This window comes from Pyrgilauda ruficollis, unplaced genomic scaffold, assembly GCF_017590135.1.
Source record: "Pyrgilauda ruficollis isolate IOZ18807 unplaced genomic scaffold, ASM1759013v1 scaffold46, whole genome shotgun sequence".
NCBI classification, from domain to species: domain Eukaryota; kingdom Metazoa; phylum Chordata; class Aves; order Passeriformes; family Passeridae; genus Pyrgilauda; species Pyrgilauda ruficollis.
Window position 1 is genome coordinate 4,795,038 of NW_024526155.1, and position 15,548 is coordinate 4,810,585.

Below are 15,548 nucleotides of genomic sequence, written 5' to 3' on the forward strand. Positions count from 1 at the left end.
ATTTTTTTTGTTTAAATCAAAGATGAATTCTCTGAATTTTGAATTTTTGAATGTTTTTTCTCTTTCTGAAAGAATCCTACAGAAAAGGGTTCATCTTTTAGCTGTTTGTCTGACTTCCTGGCCTTTCTTAAATTTTTAATAACAATGGATTTTTCTTTGTTTCTATAGCACATAATGCCAGCTATATAGAAATAAAATTAGTATATTAGACACAATGAAAAGGTGTTCAAGTCAGAAGGAAAATATTTTTAATTAACATGTCTTGTGTCTTTCTAGCCCTAAAAATAGGAAAAGTCAACTGGCAATCCAAACTAAATAAAGCTGCACACCACACCTCTGATTACAGCAGCACAGAACCCATCTTGAGGAGAGGGCAGCCCTTCAACATCTCTCTGAACCTCAAAACAACAGCACAATCTTGGGACAACTTCACCTTTGTTGCAAGCACAGGTAATATCCCCATGGCAGACATCTCATATCCAGGTTATTCCAGCTCCAGAATAGTTGTGCCTTACAGGTGTACACAGCCCATTCTTGAAACATTAAGGTTTGCCCTGTTCCACTCAGGATTCCTTGCCCTTTTAGGCTCAGGAGCTCCCATTTTAAAGTTTGACCTACACCTTAAGGCAAGAGACAGTTAATAATTAAAAGGAAGGCAGGAGCCATCCTCATTTCCAAGCCAAGGCTGTATCTCTGCTCCTAAGGACATCCCTGCAACTCTGCATCTTATCTTCATAACATAATTCACCTCTAGCTCCCACAAAGCACCATCCCCAGTTCATCATTCCCTCTGGCAGGACCATCTCCAGCAGAAGGCCAGCAGACCAAGGCCATATTTAGCCTTTCTGAGGAGGGTGCCAGTGGCTGGAGCGCAACCCAAGAGCCCAGTGAGCCTCGCTGCCTGAACTTCACCATCCTCAGCCCAGCCGACGCCGTCATCGGGCGCTACAAACTCGAGCTCCAGGTCCTTGCTGGGAACAAGGTCTCCTCCAAAGTCCTGGGCCAGTTTGTGCTACTCTTCAATCCCTGGTGTCCAGGTATGCTCTGAATCTCCAAATGGCTCTTTGTCTCAGCCAGGAAACCTGGGTGTCACAGTAAAGCCTGTACCTGACAGTCACAGCTACAGAAACTTGGGTTTTTGCTTAACATCAAGGATCAAGTTTTTGTCCCTTCTGCAGTGTTGCAAGGCATCAAAGACTCAGACTCTTGCTTGCAGGATAAGAAATCAAAGGCAGTAAATATTCCAAATATTTATTCTAGAACTTTTTCCCCCTGATTTTAACTCTGATTCTTGCATTCAGCTGTAAAACAAGTAACATGTACCAGTAAGACACACACTGTGCTTACTGACGGCGCAGGAACACAGTCAGTTCCCCTGAAAGGAATTTCATGCTTATTTTACTCACTCTCTAAATGGTTACAGAGGTGTAGCAGAGAGCCCTAAGCCTGAATGCATGGGCAGTCTCATCTGATCCCTAGAATCTCTGTTTGAGATTTTCAGTTATCAGAGCAAAACAATTTCCTTCCAGCCATCATGTCTCGTTCTGCTTGTAGATGATGATGTCTACATGGCTGATGAGAAGGAGCGGCAGGAGTATGTCCTGAATGACAGTGGAATCATATTTCAGGGACTGGAGAAAGATATTCAAGAAGAAGCTTGGAACTATGGACAGGTAAACAGCACCACCTCTTCCAGAACTTTCAAAGTAAGAGTAGTGGGTAAATAGGCTCTTGAGGAGAAAAAAAAAAATCTTTTTCTCATAGTATAAGAGTTCAATATTACTCACTTCAGAATTTCTTGCAAATATGTATCTCATTTACATTACACTACAGACAGCAGCATCAGGATCATTTCCCCTGTGTGGCATGTGCTCATACAGAAATAAAAGAAACAAAGCATAATTTTAGGCAAAAGTTTTCTTTTGCCTGCTGCACAAATTGGTAAAACTGTATTTGGGTTTTTTTTTGTCCCTTGTAGAGTGCAAAGAAAGCCACTGGGTACTGCAAAGCCAGTGCATGTAAATATGCAATCTGTTTAGTAATGGGGCAGAAGACCCTAAAAGGATATCCCAAATGTGTTAGAATTTTTGAAAATCAGTTTGGCCCTGCAAGTGTAACCACTGCAACCACAGTCAGAACTAGAGCCCATCTCCAGCCACGCAGCCATCCTGCAGCTGCCCAGGCCAGCCAGGACCATCCCTGGCCACTTCATCCTCCACCTGCACCAGCATTTGCAGAGAGCATTTCTATTGATCCTCCTGATCCCACGGCTGCTTTTACACTGATCACTGAAACAAGGCCAGAGTTCCTTTCTGTCTCAGAGGCCAAGGGCCATCCTTGCCGGGCCACATCCATCCAGCCAAGTGCTGGGGCATTCTCTGGGCCCAAGCAGTGTCTTGGTGACCCTCATCCACAACAACTATTTTTGTGGGTTTCTTTCAGATCACCTCACCTGATGTGAGGTGGAGGCAGCCCACGAGATTAAAGCTTTCATAAGACAGGTGTCTGAAGGGGCAGGGCAGGATGTGGGAGGGTGTGACCCCTGCTGAGCCCAACCCACAGTGGTTTTGTCTGTGCCACCAGCCCACATGATGTCCCCGTGAATGCCAGTGGCCATGGCCCCACGCTGTGCTCACACATCTTTAAAATACTGTGGAGATTTGGCAGCTTAATGGTTTTTTCTTGGCCCAATTTTCTCTAACAGTACAGAAAACTCCTCTATTCCCAAATCTTCCTCCCATGCTCAGAGAAAGAAACTAGGTGGGGAGTTTGTCCTTGGGTTTGCTTATGAAATCAGCCTCAATATATTGCTGGTTTTGATTGCAGTTTGAAGAGGACATCCTTGATATCTCTCTGGCTGTTCTGGACCGGAGCCTGAACCACCGTGAGGACCCAGCTGAGGATGTGTCCAAGAGGAGCAGCCCTGTCTATGTGAGCAGGGTTATCAGTGCCATGGTAACGTGATCCAGCACTTACAGCTGGAAATGCACCCACCAACAGAACCCCAACCCACACTCGCCATTCAGCGTGAATTCCTCAATGTTTTATAGGTGTAGCCAGGCAAAAAATAGCTACAAAACAGGTAAAATGGAGATTTATTCTTCTTCCCAAAAGTTTGCTCACGACTGAAGGAATGTTTCCAAGAACTTTTGAGGAACATCAAACCTCACATGTATTTTCCCGACAGATTTTCAGTCCATTAGATCTTTTCACTAATTTGGAAAGTATTTGTCTATTCTGAAATCACTTGCTAAGTTTTTCAAACACCAGGAAAATATTTTGGAAAACCAGTGCTGTTTTGGCTGCATTTAATGTCTGAATTTAACATTCTTTATGTAAGGGATATTTGTTCAGTGAGGTTTTTATCATTTCCTGCAACCAATAGTTACAACTCCTCAGCACACACCCATCCTCACAAACACATAAATGCACAACTAGGCAGCTGAAAGTTTTCTATTTTATAAATAATACCTGCCTCACCACACCTCTTGGCAAAATCCTCCTTTATAACTGATATTTTTCAGCCTTTTGTACAGCACTCACTTTAGGCATTCTCAGCTTCAACATAAAGTAAATAACTCTACTCAGATGTAGAAAATTGCTATAACTACAAATAATTAAGGAAAAATATTAAAAATAACTTGCTGCATCCTGTTCCACTACACTTGATACTTAAACAGGGCTCTACAATGGATGTGTACAAATATATGCAACCACATTTAACAAGTCTGGGCAAGCTGTAAGTACTATTTGCATATTTGCAACAAATGAACATTCAGAGAAAAGATGGATTTCTCAAGGCTTCCATAAATCACTTGAGAATATGAAGCAGCATGAATGCACAGTCTAGCAGAGTAATGACATACAAGGAGGTGAGATCAATGGATGAAACAGAGAAAACATAAGCAGGTGTCAGTCAGTACATTTGGAACCACTTGTATTGAAAACAAGGCAGTTTTGAATCAGCAGATTCTACAGTGTGGTCTGGGTTTGGTCCACTGGTGGCCTTTGCGCAGACAAAATTTTATCTAAAATTCAAATACTCTGTCCCACCACCCAGTCAACAAGAACAATGCTACCCCCACAGGGTCACTTCTAACCATTTCCCTCTCTCTTTTCCTGCAAATACTTTAATTCTCTCATGAGAAGGACTCTTTCAGGTTAACAGCAACGACGAGAAGGGAGTGCTGGAAGGGAAGTGGAGCGGGAAGTTCCGCTCAGGAACAAACCCCCTGCGCTGGAGCGGCAGCGTGAGCATCCTGCGCAGGTGGTACCGCGCCCGCTACCGACCCGTCCGCTACGGCCAGTGCTGGGTCTTTGCAGGAGTCACCTGCACAGGTACACCGGCACAGAGGGAAGTGACACCACACAGGCTGCTCACGACTATTGGGTTTTACCAATATCACTGAACGGGACGTGCCTCGGCTTGTCTGGTCCAGCTGCTGAAGCAAATCGCGGCACCTGTGGTGTTTTCTCCCCAGAGACGCTATTGAGCTACCAGTGGTCGCAGCTGGGCACGTGGGGACAAGTCTGTGCACGTCCTGAGCTCCAGGGATTATGGCTGGGGCTTGTTGGTAGGAGAGGGTCACTCCTCAGGCCTCCCTGAGCTGGAGAAACCTTTTAAGGCAATGGTGAAGGAAGGAGTGGGTCCTGGTGGAGAGTTTTTAATCCAGAGTTTTTATTTCGGGCTGCATGGCCTCTGAATGCAGTAACAACTCCACCAGAACTCCTGAGCACACGGTCTGCTTGTCCTTCTACCTGGGGAGAGGGGGAGGGAGGGGAACCAAGGACCACCAATCCAGGTACAGGGTGAGGGGGTCTCAGGTGAGAGGGACACCTGGATGGGCCAATGGTCCCCCAGGGGGTGGAGAGCATCCTGTGAACTGCCAATCACTCAATGCCCTCTGGAATTTCTGGGTTGATAGACAGTGCCCAGCAGGGGTCAAGGGTGGGGGAAAGGAGAGGTGATTGACACCTGGGGAAGGACCTGGGTAACTGAGGCAAGCCATGATATCACACTGCAACATACTACGAGTTCTGCAGGCTGAACTTTCTGTGACAATTCTATTCCAGCTGTTTCAGCTCTGACAGGGAGGGTGAGGAACCTCTGCTCTCCGTGCATGAAGGGTTAATCCTTCAGTTTACAGGCTGTAATAATGCATGCCAGCTTTGTGAGTAAACAAAAACCAAACGGGTTTTCCAGGCTGGGCTGATGAAAAGAGCAAGGTTTCCTGTTTCAAAGCTAGGATTCAAAGAAAACCAGTGCTCTTTTAAATCCATCTTCTCACACTGCCAGTTTTCTACTGCTGTATCTTACCTGCTGGTGACACAAGAGTAAGTCACAATTCTGAGGACCTGTAAAGAGAGCTGCAAGTCATAAAAATCATTTCATCCTAGCAGTGTCCAGTCAGAGCTGCTCTGAGACACAAGAACCTCTTTGGGGAAAATACAAAGGAAAATTGAGAGGTGTATCTCCATAAGTGGAAAAAGAAACAAGGAACAAACAGAGGGAAAATGGGAGAGAGAAGAGGATGAAGGATCAAAGATTAAAATAAATGGGTGAACCAAACTCTTATTAAAAAGGACATGACAGCTAAGAATGTCATGTCAGTGGAAGTGTCTTTTAAGCAATTTTGCACAATGACTGTGACTTGCATCATAACTGGAGGGAAATTTCTGAGGGCTTGTTTCAACACTGAAAACATACACTAAACTGTGTGACCAAGAAAAAAAACTTTCTATATGTCTGCAAAATAGGTTTACAGACGTTTTATGGTATTCTGTATTGCAGTACTGAGATGCTTGGGAATACCTACTCGTGTTATTACAAACTTCAACTCTGCCCATGACAAGAACCTAAATCTGAGTATTGATAAGTACATTGATGTGTCTGGAAACAACTTGCACTTGAGTGAAGACAGTGTGTGGTAAATATACATATTTCTTTAATATCTCTTCCATTATATTCCCCACTAATTAAAATATCTAGAATCGTTCTCCTGAAAAACCACCCTGACCTCATGCTCCCAGTGATATAAAACTCCACACCAGACCTTTGGCTTTTTGTTCAGGAATGTCCAATATTGAATTATTGACTCTGAAATGAAGTATTTTCCTTTTAATATTTCTTTTTCATAACATCCCAACATTTCTCAGAGGTATAACAAAAAAAGCTGGCAAAAAAGGGGAAGAGCTACTCATGTAAGGAGTACAGCAGCTGCTCTCTCCACAGAGTTTTCAGTCACTCAATTAGGATTATTTCTTGCATTGTACAAATCTGATATTCTGCATTCTACCTCCCTTGCAGGAATTTCCATGTCTGGAATGAAAGCTGGTTCGTTAGAAGAGACCTCGGCTCTTTTTATGATGGATGGCAAGTTCTGGATGCAACGCCCCAGGAAAAAAGCAAAGGTAACACTCTTGTAAATATAAAAACCTGTAGATAGTGTTACTCCTAAAGATTACCAGGAGTAAAAAATTGAAATTTGAAATTACAAAAATTTCAGGGCAAATCTTTTCTATATATTTCCTGTAGATGTAGCATTAATTTGGGTGCACAAGAAAAGCAATACCCACATCAGTCTCCAGTAAGGAGCTTTTCTGTCAGCCTCTGGATTGCTGGTCAGCATAACAATTCTTTCTTTTTAAATTTCAATTCTCTGCCTCCACAAAAGCTGGCATATCTTAAGTTCACTTCTCTCACCCTGCCTTGCCTTAGCTCCTCACATCACACAGTCCCATTCCTCACTACCAGGTTTAACAAATTCAGTTTCCTGGCTCTTCTCAATGCACACCCAGCATTGCTGATTCCCATCTCTTAAGTCTGACTGTACTTCTGACTCCTCTCCTTTCACCTGACAGCTTTGCAGCCTCTGCTGGGTGAGAACATTTCTCACAGCACACTTCACCAGAAGATTTAGCTCTCCCTACCAGCCTCCTCTGCAGCCCCACCTTTGGATACAAAGTGCATGTGGAATCTCTGGGCATGCAGTTACCACATTATACACACATGAAAACAGTGTACTTGACCCAAATGTGTCTTTGGAGTGGCTGCCTCTCCCTCTTGCTGTCAGCATGAGGATTTATGTTGTTTTACTTCTCCCAAATGTGTTTTGGAGTGGCTGCCTCTCCCTCTTGCTGTCAGCATGAGGATTTATGTTGTCCAACTTCTCCCTCTCTCATACAGGCATCTATCAGTGTGGTCCTGCCTCCACCAGAGCCATTAAGGAAGGGGATGTGGACCTGGATTACGACAGCCCCTTTGTGTTTGCAGCAGTGAATGCTGACTGTGTTACTTGGATTCGCTATAGCAAGAAAAGAAAAGAGAGAATTTATTCTGATACCAGGAAGATTGGAAAATTTATCAGCACCAAAGCAGTGGGCACCAACTCCCGTGTGGATGTCACTGCCAATTACAAATATCCAGAAGGTAAATTCTTTAGTACAATAGTTTTGCCACTGATGATCAGATGTGAAAAGAATTAAGGCCTTTGTTGGACTGAGTACTGACTAAATTTCTTTACTTCTAGAGCCAAGCAATTGTGAATTTTCAAAATCTTAGGGCTCCTTACCTGCTGGAGGAGATGGCAACTGTCCCACCTTATGCAGAACTGAGATTTCCCAGAATTATCTTTCTACTGCCCACAGCTTCTAAGGGTGCCCATGAACAGCCACCTGGAGCTGATGGGCAGGTTTTACTTTCCAGCCTTCATGGCCATGTACATTCATTTGCTTTTGTGCCAAAATTCACATTAGGGTTAGACCTCACTTTCTCCTCTTGAGGGTGTTTGCCCTTGTCAGCTTCCCTAAATGTCTGAGATCAGCCATGGCTCACTGCACTGCACCCTGTACATGCACGAGATCTCTGACCATGGTACCTTTCAATGCAGGATCCTTGAAAGAAAGGCAGGTGTACAAGAAAGCACTGAAGCTACTTGGAGTGAAAAGACCTGGGAAAAGAAGCAAAATTCCAAGACCCAGAGGACGATTTTCAAGGACACAGCCTGAACAAGCCCCCAGCATCTCGGGGAAGCTGCTCCTTGATGCATCTCCTGTGGTTGGCCAGGACATCCTCCTTACCCTGACACTCAAAAACTTGGTCTCAGATTTTAAGACCATAAAGGTTAAGCTGAAGGCTTCAGCCATTCTCTACACCAGAAAACCCAAGGCAGAGATTTTGCAGTTGCATAGGTCTGTTAAACTTGGAGCTGAAGAAGGTAATTTTGATTTTATTACAGCTTTTATTACTGTACAAGATATAGTTTTGGGTTGTGGTCAGATCACATGAAAATAAAGAATGGCTCATGAAATGTATGACCTGCAAACAGTTGGAGGTCAAGGCTATTCAGGGGAAGAGAAAGACACATATTTTCCCTGTCTTAAGCATTTGCTTTCAGGCACTGATGAAAAGGATGCTGAGCAGAGTGACCTTTTGTCTGACCCAGCACAGCCACTCTTGGTGCTACGTGATGACGTTTTTTGCTGAGAGAACAACTAAGAGACACTGGAGATCAGTGAGGTGCTGGCTGCCCCTAAGCAAAGCAAAAAGACAGATTAAAGGGGGAAAAACAAGTCTACAACTTTCACATCAGCACAACAGAAACCACCAACTGCAGGAAGAGCTGTGCCACCTGCAGAGGGTGGTCTCAGCCCTGCTGTTAGAGGGACAGTGCTGAAAAATGAGAGGCAGCACAGATGAACAGAACTGCCCTCCCAAGTTAATACATAACACGTTACAACTCATTCCACAGTTCCAGCAGAATTCTTTTTCTCACTACACTGAGTTCCATTGCCTTCCTCACTGGCACAGAATTCTGATTGTGCAAGGCAGATGCTGAATGGCTGCACCTGCAAGGGCATTTCAACAAACCCACCTTCTGTCCTCTGCCCTGTTTACAAGGAAGGAGCAATAAACCCCACTTCAGATAAATGAAAAAAACACCAGCAGGCATTGCCACATCCATCCATCCATCCATCCATCCATCCATCCATCCATCCATCCATCCATCCCTCCATCCTCGGATCTGTCCAGGTACCAAGCTGTACCTGATCATTTAGTGCTTTATGTAAATGTAAGTAGAAGTCACCCATGAGCATCATTCCTGTCTGTTGGTGTCAACACTCACAAATGTGCAGCCCCAGGGTGGTAAGAGTACTACTCCTTAAAACACAGGTGTCTTACAGATAGCTGATACTCAGACAAAAGAGGAGAGGGAAATTTTGTTTCCGTTTCCATTACAGTGAAAGAGATTTCTTTCAAGATCTCCTACTCCCAGTACAAAAACTCTCTGATGGATGACAGGAAGATCCTGGTGACTGCTGTGTGCCAGATCAAACGGGGAGCCTCACTTCTAGTTGAGAAGGATATTGTGCTCCAGGATCCTTTTCTCACCATCAAGGTAAAAGCTAGTCCCCTCTGTGACCCTTGAGAGATGTGCTGAGAAGCAGCAACTGGAATTCCTACTCCATCTATTTCTTATGGGAAGGAGTATGGGAAGTGAAATCATGCCTGAGGGTGATTGGATCTTGTTGCTGTAGGAATAGGCCATATGATACAAATGAAATTAAATACACTGAAAAAAGGAAAAATTTTCCATGGCATAGCTGTGCTGGGATATTTTTGCCAGTGCTTGTTGATGTGGCACTGATAAAGCTCTCAGTGTTACAACAGGTACAAGGTAACTTTACCTAAGGATGGACAGGCAGAATACAGACAGACAAAGAAATCTCATCCATATTTAGATCTCCCCTTCTGTTAGAAAAGTCTGATCAATATCTTCCAGATTATTTAGGAAGACTGGTTTTTACCAAAGACACCTTCACTGACCAGCTGATAACACCTGGGACTGTGAGTCTCTCTATCACCAATATTCAAAGAAAGTTCTTTAACTGTATCATGATAAGTGTCACTATTCACCTTCTGCAACACTTCCCAAATGATTAATTAGAACTGGAGGCTTTCTCTTTTTTCCACTTTTAACTGACTTTTGACAATGTTGTACAATGAATAAAAAGCAGTTCTTAGCCTACAGGAAAGATCTTGCACTGTTTGCCCAGGGACCGTCCTGGCTTTGCATGGCCCATCACATCCTCATAAACGAGCTGAACTGGTTTTGGACAGCAGATTTAAAAGCTGCATAACTCATGGGATCAAATGCTATCTGCTCATTTTACTGTAAATAACATAGAGGGAATATGGTAATGTGCAGAGTCCTTCAGGGCCTCCAAACCAGATTAGTTGTCCCAAACCACTCTGTCAGTAGCATACAAGAAAAGCAAGGTCACACACAGGAGTAAAAAGTGTGGTTTTTGCAGGTCTGGCAATTTCTGAACACCAAGTTCTAGTGAGACTTTGTAACAAAGTCTCTGTGTTGTGCCATACAAATAACAGAACCAGTTTATGTAGGGCAGGCAGCTGGATTAAATTACTTCAATTCAGTGATTAAGTGTCAAGAAGCATTTATGTTTCTGTTGATTGAAACTTCCCAAAGAACATGGAGACAGTAACAGAGAAATGCAATTGGGCTGATGGAGCTCAATGATGTTAACTAATATTACATTATTTACAAATATATACCAGATATACCAATTCCACATTATCTCAGCCAAAATAAGGTAATGAATATGTCTATTTGCTAATTTGCATTCTTTTCCCTGAGACACCACAATTCACCTCTGTCTCACACCTCCCATGTTCTCCAATCCCAAACCTTTCATTTAGCCTAGTTAAAGCTAATTTAAGGTGCCTCCAGTAGTTAACTACGTATGCCAATACTTATATTCTCATTCTGTTCTCACTCTGATGAGTGTCATGTTATACATTAAACCATGCACTGACCTAGTTAAAAAAGGGAGATTTTACAGCAGTTTGCTGATTCTTAGCCTCACTGGATGGCTCATTCAAGGCTGAGCTCTGTTGCCCAAAACTATGCACATGAACTAATTCCTGGCTCCCTCCTGCCCAGGTGATGCTAAGGTAAGTGGTTTGCAAGGGGAATGAAAGGAGAAAAGCACCAGGAAGACGCGAGGCTGATGCTGTGGCTGAGCAGAATGTTTTCTCCCTGTAGGTCCTTGGTGCAGCTGTGGTACACGAGCCTGTCAGAGTGGAGGTGACATTTACCAACCCCCTGTCTGATGAGGTGACAGACTGTGTCCTGAGAGCTGAAGGCAGTGGCCTGCTCAAAGAGCAGCTCCGAATCCGGTACGGAAACGCTTCAGGCTGGTCCCTTGTTCACCTTGCTGGGGAATCCAGTACCAGTGGGGTGTTTAAAATGATTCTGTCAGCCTCATGGCTTTCATGTGCACCAGCCTTGAACAAAAGGCCACCATGTCAGTGCTCTCCATACAGCAGATGGAGTTTTTGCACTGCTTTTGCCAAGATTTGAATTATGGAATGCTCAGGGAGTGGAGAGGTGGCATACAGTCTTAAATTTGTGTACTCAGAAGAATATATAGTAAGAATTTTTCAGCTGCTTTAACTGACAAATGCATTCTCTCTTTTAGTGTGGAAAGAATGGCCCCCATGGAGACTTCAACAGTGGAATTTGAAATCATTCCCTACAGGAGTGGCACCAGGCAGCTTCAGGTGGACTTGGTTTGCACCCACTTTTCAGATATTAAGGGATTTGTGATGATTCATGTGGCTCCTGCTCAGTGATATAACCTGCACAACAGTTCAGTTTTGCCTGTTTATGAGGCTGGTGCAGTGTTCATGCATTCTTATGACTGGAAGCACAGAAATGCAGATTACTCAGCCAAAATAAAGTGATGTAATATGAACAGAAACTAGTAAAAAGGTACCAGACACTATACTGTAAAGACAGTGTCACCTTTCCATTCTCTAGCCTGTTTTATGGGCCTTCACACATACAATTACTAGTGGGAATCATTATATAATTAAACTTGGAGGAGAGGATCAAGTGTGATGGTTTGCAGCATTAGAGCCTGTAGCAATAATAGCAGCTGGATTTCCAAGGAACATCATTTAAAATCACTGGTTTTATAAGCTTCATGGAATGCAATTTAATTATCACAGAATAATAAAATGGTTTGAGTTGGAAGGAGTCTTAGAGCTCATCTTGTTTCAGCTGCCTGCCATGGGCAGGGACACCTTCCACTCTCCCAGGCTGCTCAGAGCCCCATCCAACCTGGCCTTGGACACTTCCAGGGATGGGGCAGCCACAGCTGCTCTGGGCACCCTGTGCCAGGACCTCTCAGGGAAGAATTTCTTCCTAATATCCAATCTAAACCTCTGCCCTCCTGCAGCTTAAGGCCAGCCCCCTCGTGTCCAGTCTCCCTATATCCTTGTGAAAAGTCCCTCTCCAGCCTCCTTGTAAGCCCCTTTTAGGCACTGTAAGGAACTATAAGGTGTCCCTGAAACCTTCACTTCTCCAGGCTTATATCCACTAAATATGTTTTATTCAGTACTAGCCAAAGTACTATACAAGTAGATGACACAATTAAATTCTAGAATTAAATTTATCGTTTAATCTTATTGCTAAAAGGAAAATACAGCAATAAGATATGGCAGTGCTACAGCAGAACTCTCTTCTTATGACTGGAAAAATGAGAAAATAGAAAAGTAGAAAAAGAAGGACATCAGAAAGACGTACGAAAATTCACAATTAACAGTCACTCATCCTCATCCCACAAAGCTGCTTAAAGCAGATCATCATTCATGAGGGAGGCATTGTGCCACCCATATCTAAATCCCTAATGTGTCCATTCACTCCTTGCAAAGTTAACAAGCTAATATAGCAAAGATCTGAATGCTCCTAAGAGACAATTTGACTTTTTCCTCCTGACAGTACTGTCCAGCAATGCAGGACCAGCTTCCCCCAGAATGTCCCAGCACACAAACTGACCCTGTGGCACAGATTAAACTGAGGACTCATTTAAATATTTCTTTGATTTAAAGCCAACGAAATCTTCAAAACATGTAAAGTCCTATTTTATTACATTAATTACAATATTTTTCCACCCACACATATACTTAGAGTGGATGTGGAAGCTTGGTAAAACTAGTCAGCCCAGAGAGACTGGAATGAAGGTTGAAAAGGACACACACACATACACAGGAATTCAGATTTCTCCAGGCAAAGGAGAGGGGAATAGGTAGCTTTGCACCTATCAATTAAGTCTTGCAGGATCTTGGAGAGTCAGGGTATACAATCCTCCACCAGCCTCAGAAAAGGCCTAGAGGTAGTGATGGTATTTCAGAAAATCTCATTAAATCTAGCAAGAATGCAGACTGACATTACATTTAACACACAGCACAGCCAGAACATTCAAATTCCCTCAGTATTCCTTCTTAAACAAAATCCAGGCAATTATTTCAGACAGTGTTTGTCACACGAGCTTGGAATGACCTCATCCTAATTAGCTACCTGTAGAGGAAGGCTGCAGTTCAAAGGGAAGCCAGCGCTGCAGAGCCTGTGCCAGGTTCCAGGTTTGCAACACTCGCTGGCTTTTCACAGTGTCAGCATTTTCATCTGCCCTCAGCAACCACACCCAGCTCAGTTTGAGTGTGAAAATGCAGATCTGGCCAGTGCCATGCAGGAGAAACACATTCTTCCTGCATGAGACGTGAGACAACTGTTCAATTACGCTAATGATTATTACAGAGAGAAACATGTAAGTGCCCCAGGAAGGTTTTAAATTGCTTTTGTCAAACCTACAATCTTTACACAGCCCTTGGTCAGAAGTCAGTGGGAGTCGGTGGAGTAGAATGGCTAATTGTCAGTATTTTTCTTTATAAATATGCAGTTTGAATAAGAGCATGCCCAAGAGGCTGACCCAGCCAGCCTTCATTCCAGTCTGACCACTCCAAAAAAAAATCCAATGAGCACTCACTGATTTGACACATTCATAACCATGAATTGGTCTTGAAACACACTGAAATCAGCCTCCAGGGTACTGAATGTTTCTCCCCATCATTCTGTTCTTCTAAGTTTCTAGATTCAAATTTTTTTAAAAAAATTCAGCCAGAAATAGGCAAAGTTGCTGGTCTCAAATCACATTGTTCTGCCACCAAAGCCTCACTGCTTTACCTCTTGGTCTGTCCCTCTCCTGTACTGAATGTGAAGGGCACTGTTCACTGTAAAAGACAAAACCAAAGGCACAGTGTAAGCATTTCTGGTTGCTCTAAAGCAACAAGAAATTCCCCTCAAAATAAAAATTCCTATCTAATTCACGGGTATGCCACATCAAAGCAGGAAATGTAGACACAATAAAAGGGTGTGTATAATTTTTGATCACTATAGTCAGAGAGAGATACAGTTATTAAAGATGCTCACTCAGGAAACAGTTTAAGCTTCTATTTTTAAAGGTAATAAAGTTTATATGGATTTATGTTTGGACCTGTAAAACAAGTATCCCTACACACCATAAGATAATAAAGTAATATCGAGGCAGGATGGACACTTTCAAGGATCTTATGGATTACTTTTCCTCAAGATTTCTAGGAGCATGTCAGGGATGCAGTGGATGGAGGAGTGACAAAACCAACTAAGTTTAACAATGCAAGTGCTGGATTCTGCACCTGGGATGGGGCAGCCCTGGATGGAGGGACAGCCTGGGGACAGGGGGCCATTGTCACCAGATGGAATGCCAGTACAAACACTTGAGTACTACAGGCAGAAGTCTCTTTTGGGTGTTAACCTTTCCCATGGGCTTTTTTAGCCAATTTTAGTGTCAAGAAAGACACAAAGGGATGATAAGTAGGTCTCTTTTCGGAGTTGAAGTGCAGGAAATCCTACTTGCAGTTGCCAGTTTGACCAAGAGATGGTACTGTGTGTATACACAGTCGTTTCAAGGCAGTGATGATGGGATAAATACCTCCTTGTATCTAAACCACTCTGATTTAGAGGTTCAAAACTCATACATATACTGCAAAGGTGCATTTAAGAACATTGATCATGCAAAGAAAGTCAGAAGTTCGAGCCCAATCACTTGGTTTACAATTTGCTTAGACTGAAAGAGCACAGATTAGCCATCACATGTGTTTAGCTCGTTATGTAAGAAAAAAGTTCAAGACATATACAAAAATCACATATAATTGACATTGAGCAATGCATGCTGACAATAAATACAGAATTTTCTGGAAGATTTTCCCTGTGTCCTTCTTAGTGTTCCCAATTTCTGCAAAGCTGGTGACCTCCAGGCTTTGTAATAATGTCAGAGCAGTCAAAGCTCACACAAGGCAGGAGCGTGCCCTTGCCACAAGGAAGGGAAGGATATCCTGGGCTGCCTCAGGTAAAGAACTGCCAGCAGGTCAAGGGAGGGGATTCCTGCCTTTAGGTAGCACTGCTGAGGCCACTATCTGGAGTGCTGTGCCCAGAGCTGGGCTCGTCACTACAAGAGGTGAGCAGCAGCTCCTGGTGACCCTGCTTGAGCAGGAGCTTGGACAAGATGACCTCTGAGGTCCCTCCCAACCTCAACCACTCTGCAATTATTCTGTGAAAGCGAATCTATACAGTTAAGGCTATGCTGCAAAAATCTAAAACACAAGAGTTTGTTTTTAGCTTAAATGACGCATATAAGCAAACGAG

General features: G+C 43.4%; 1 protein-coding gene across 1 annotated transcript; it reads left to right on the forward strand.

The window, feature by feature from the left end:
• Positions 1–257: 257 nt before the first annotated feature.
• Positions 258–11,656, forward strand: LOC121359613 (protein-glutamine gamma-glutamyltransferase 6-like). Its single transcript, XM_041478680.1, has 12 exons — positions 258–450; positions 798–1,037; positions 1,555–1,673; positions 2,827–2,955; positions 4,161–4,338; positions 5,792–5,927; positions 6,308–6,411; positions 7,187–7,429; positions 7,890–8,216; positions 9,241–9,398; positions 11,067–11,200; positions 11,503–11,656. The coding sequence occupies exons 1-12, from the start codon at positions 258–260 to the stop codon at positions 11,654–11,656; spliced, it is 2,115 nt and encodes a 704-aa protein (XP_041334614.1).
• The last annotated feature ends 3,892 nt before the right edge of the window (positions 11,657–15,548 follow it).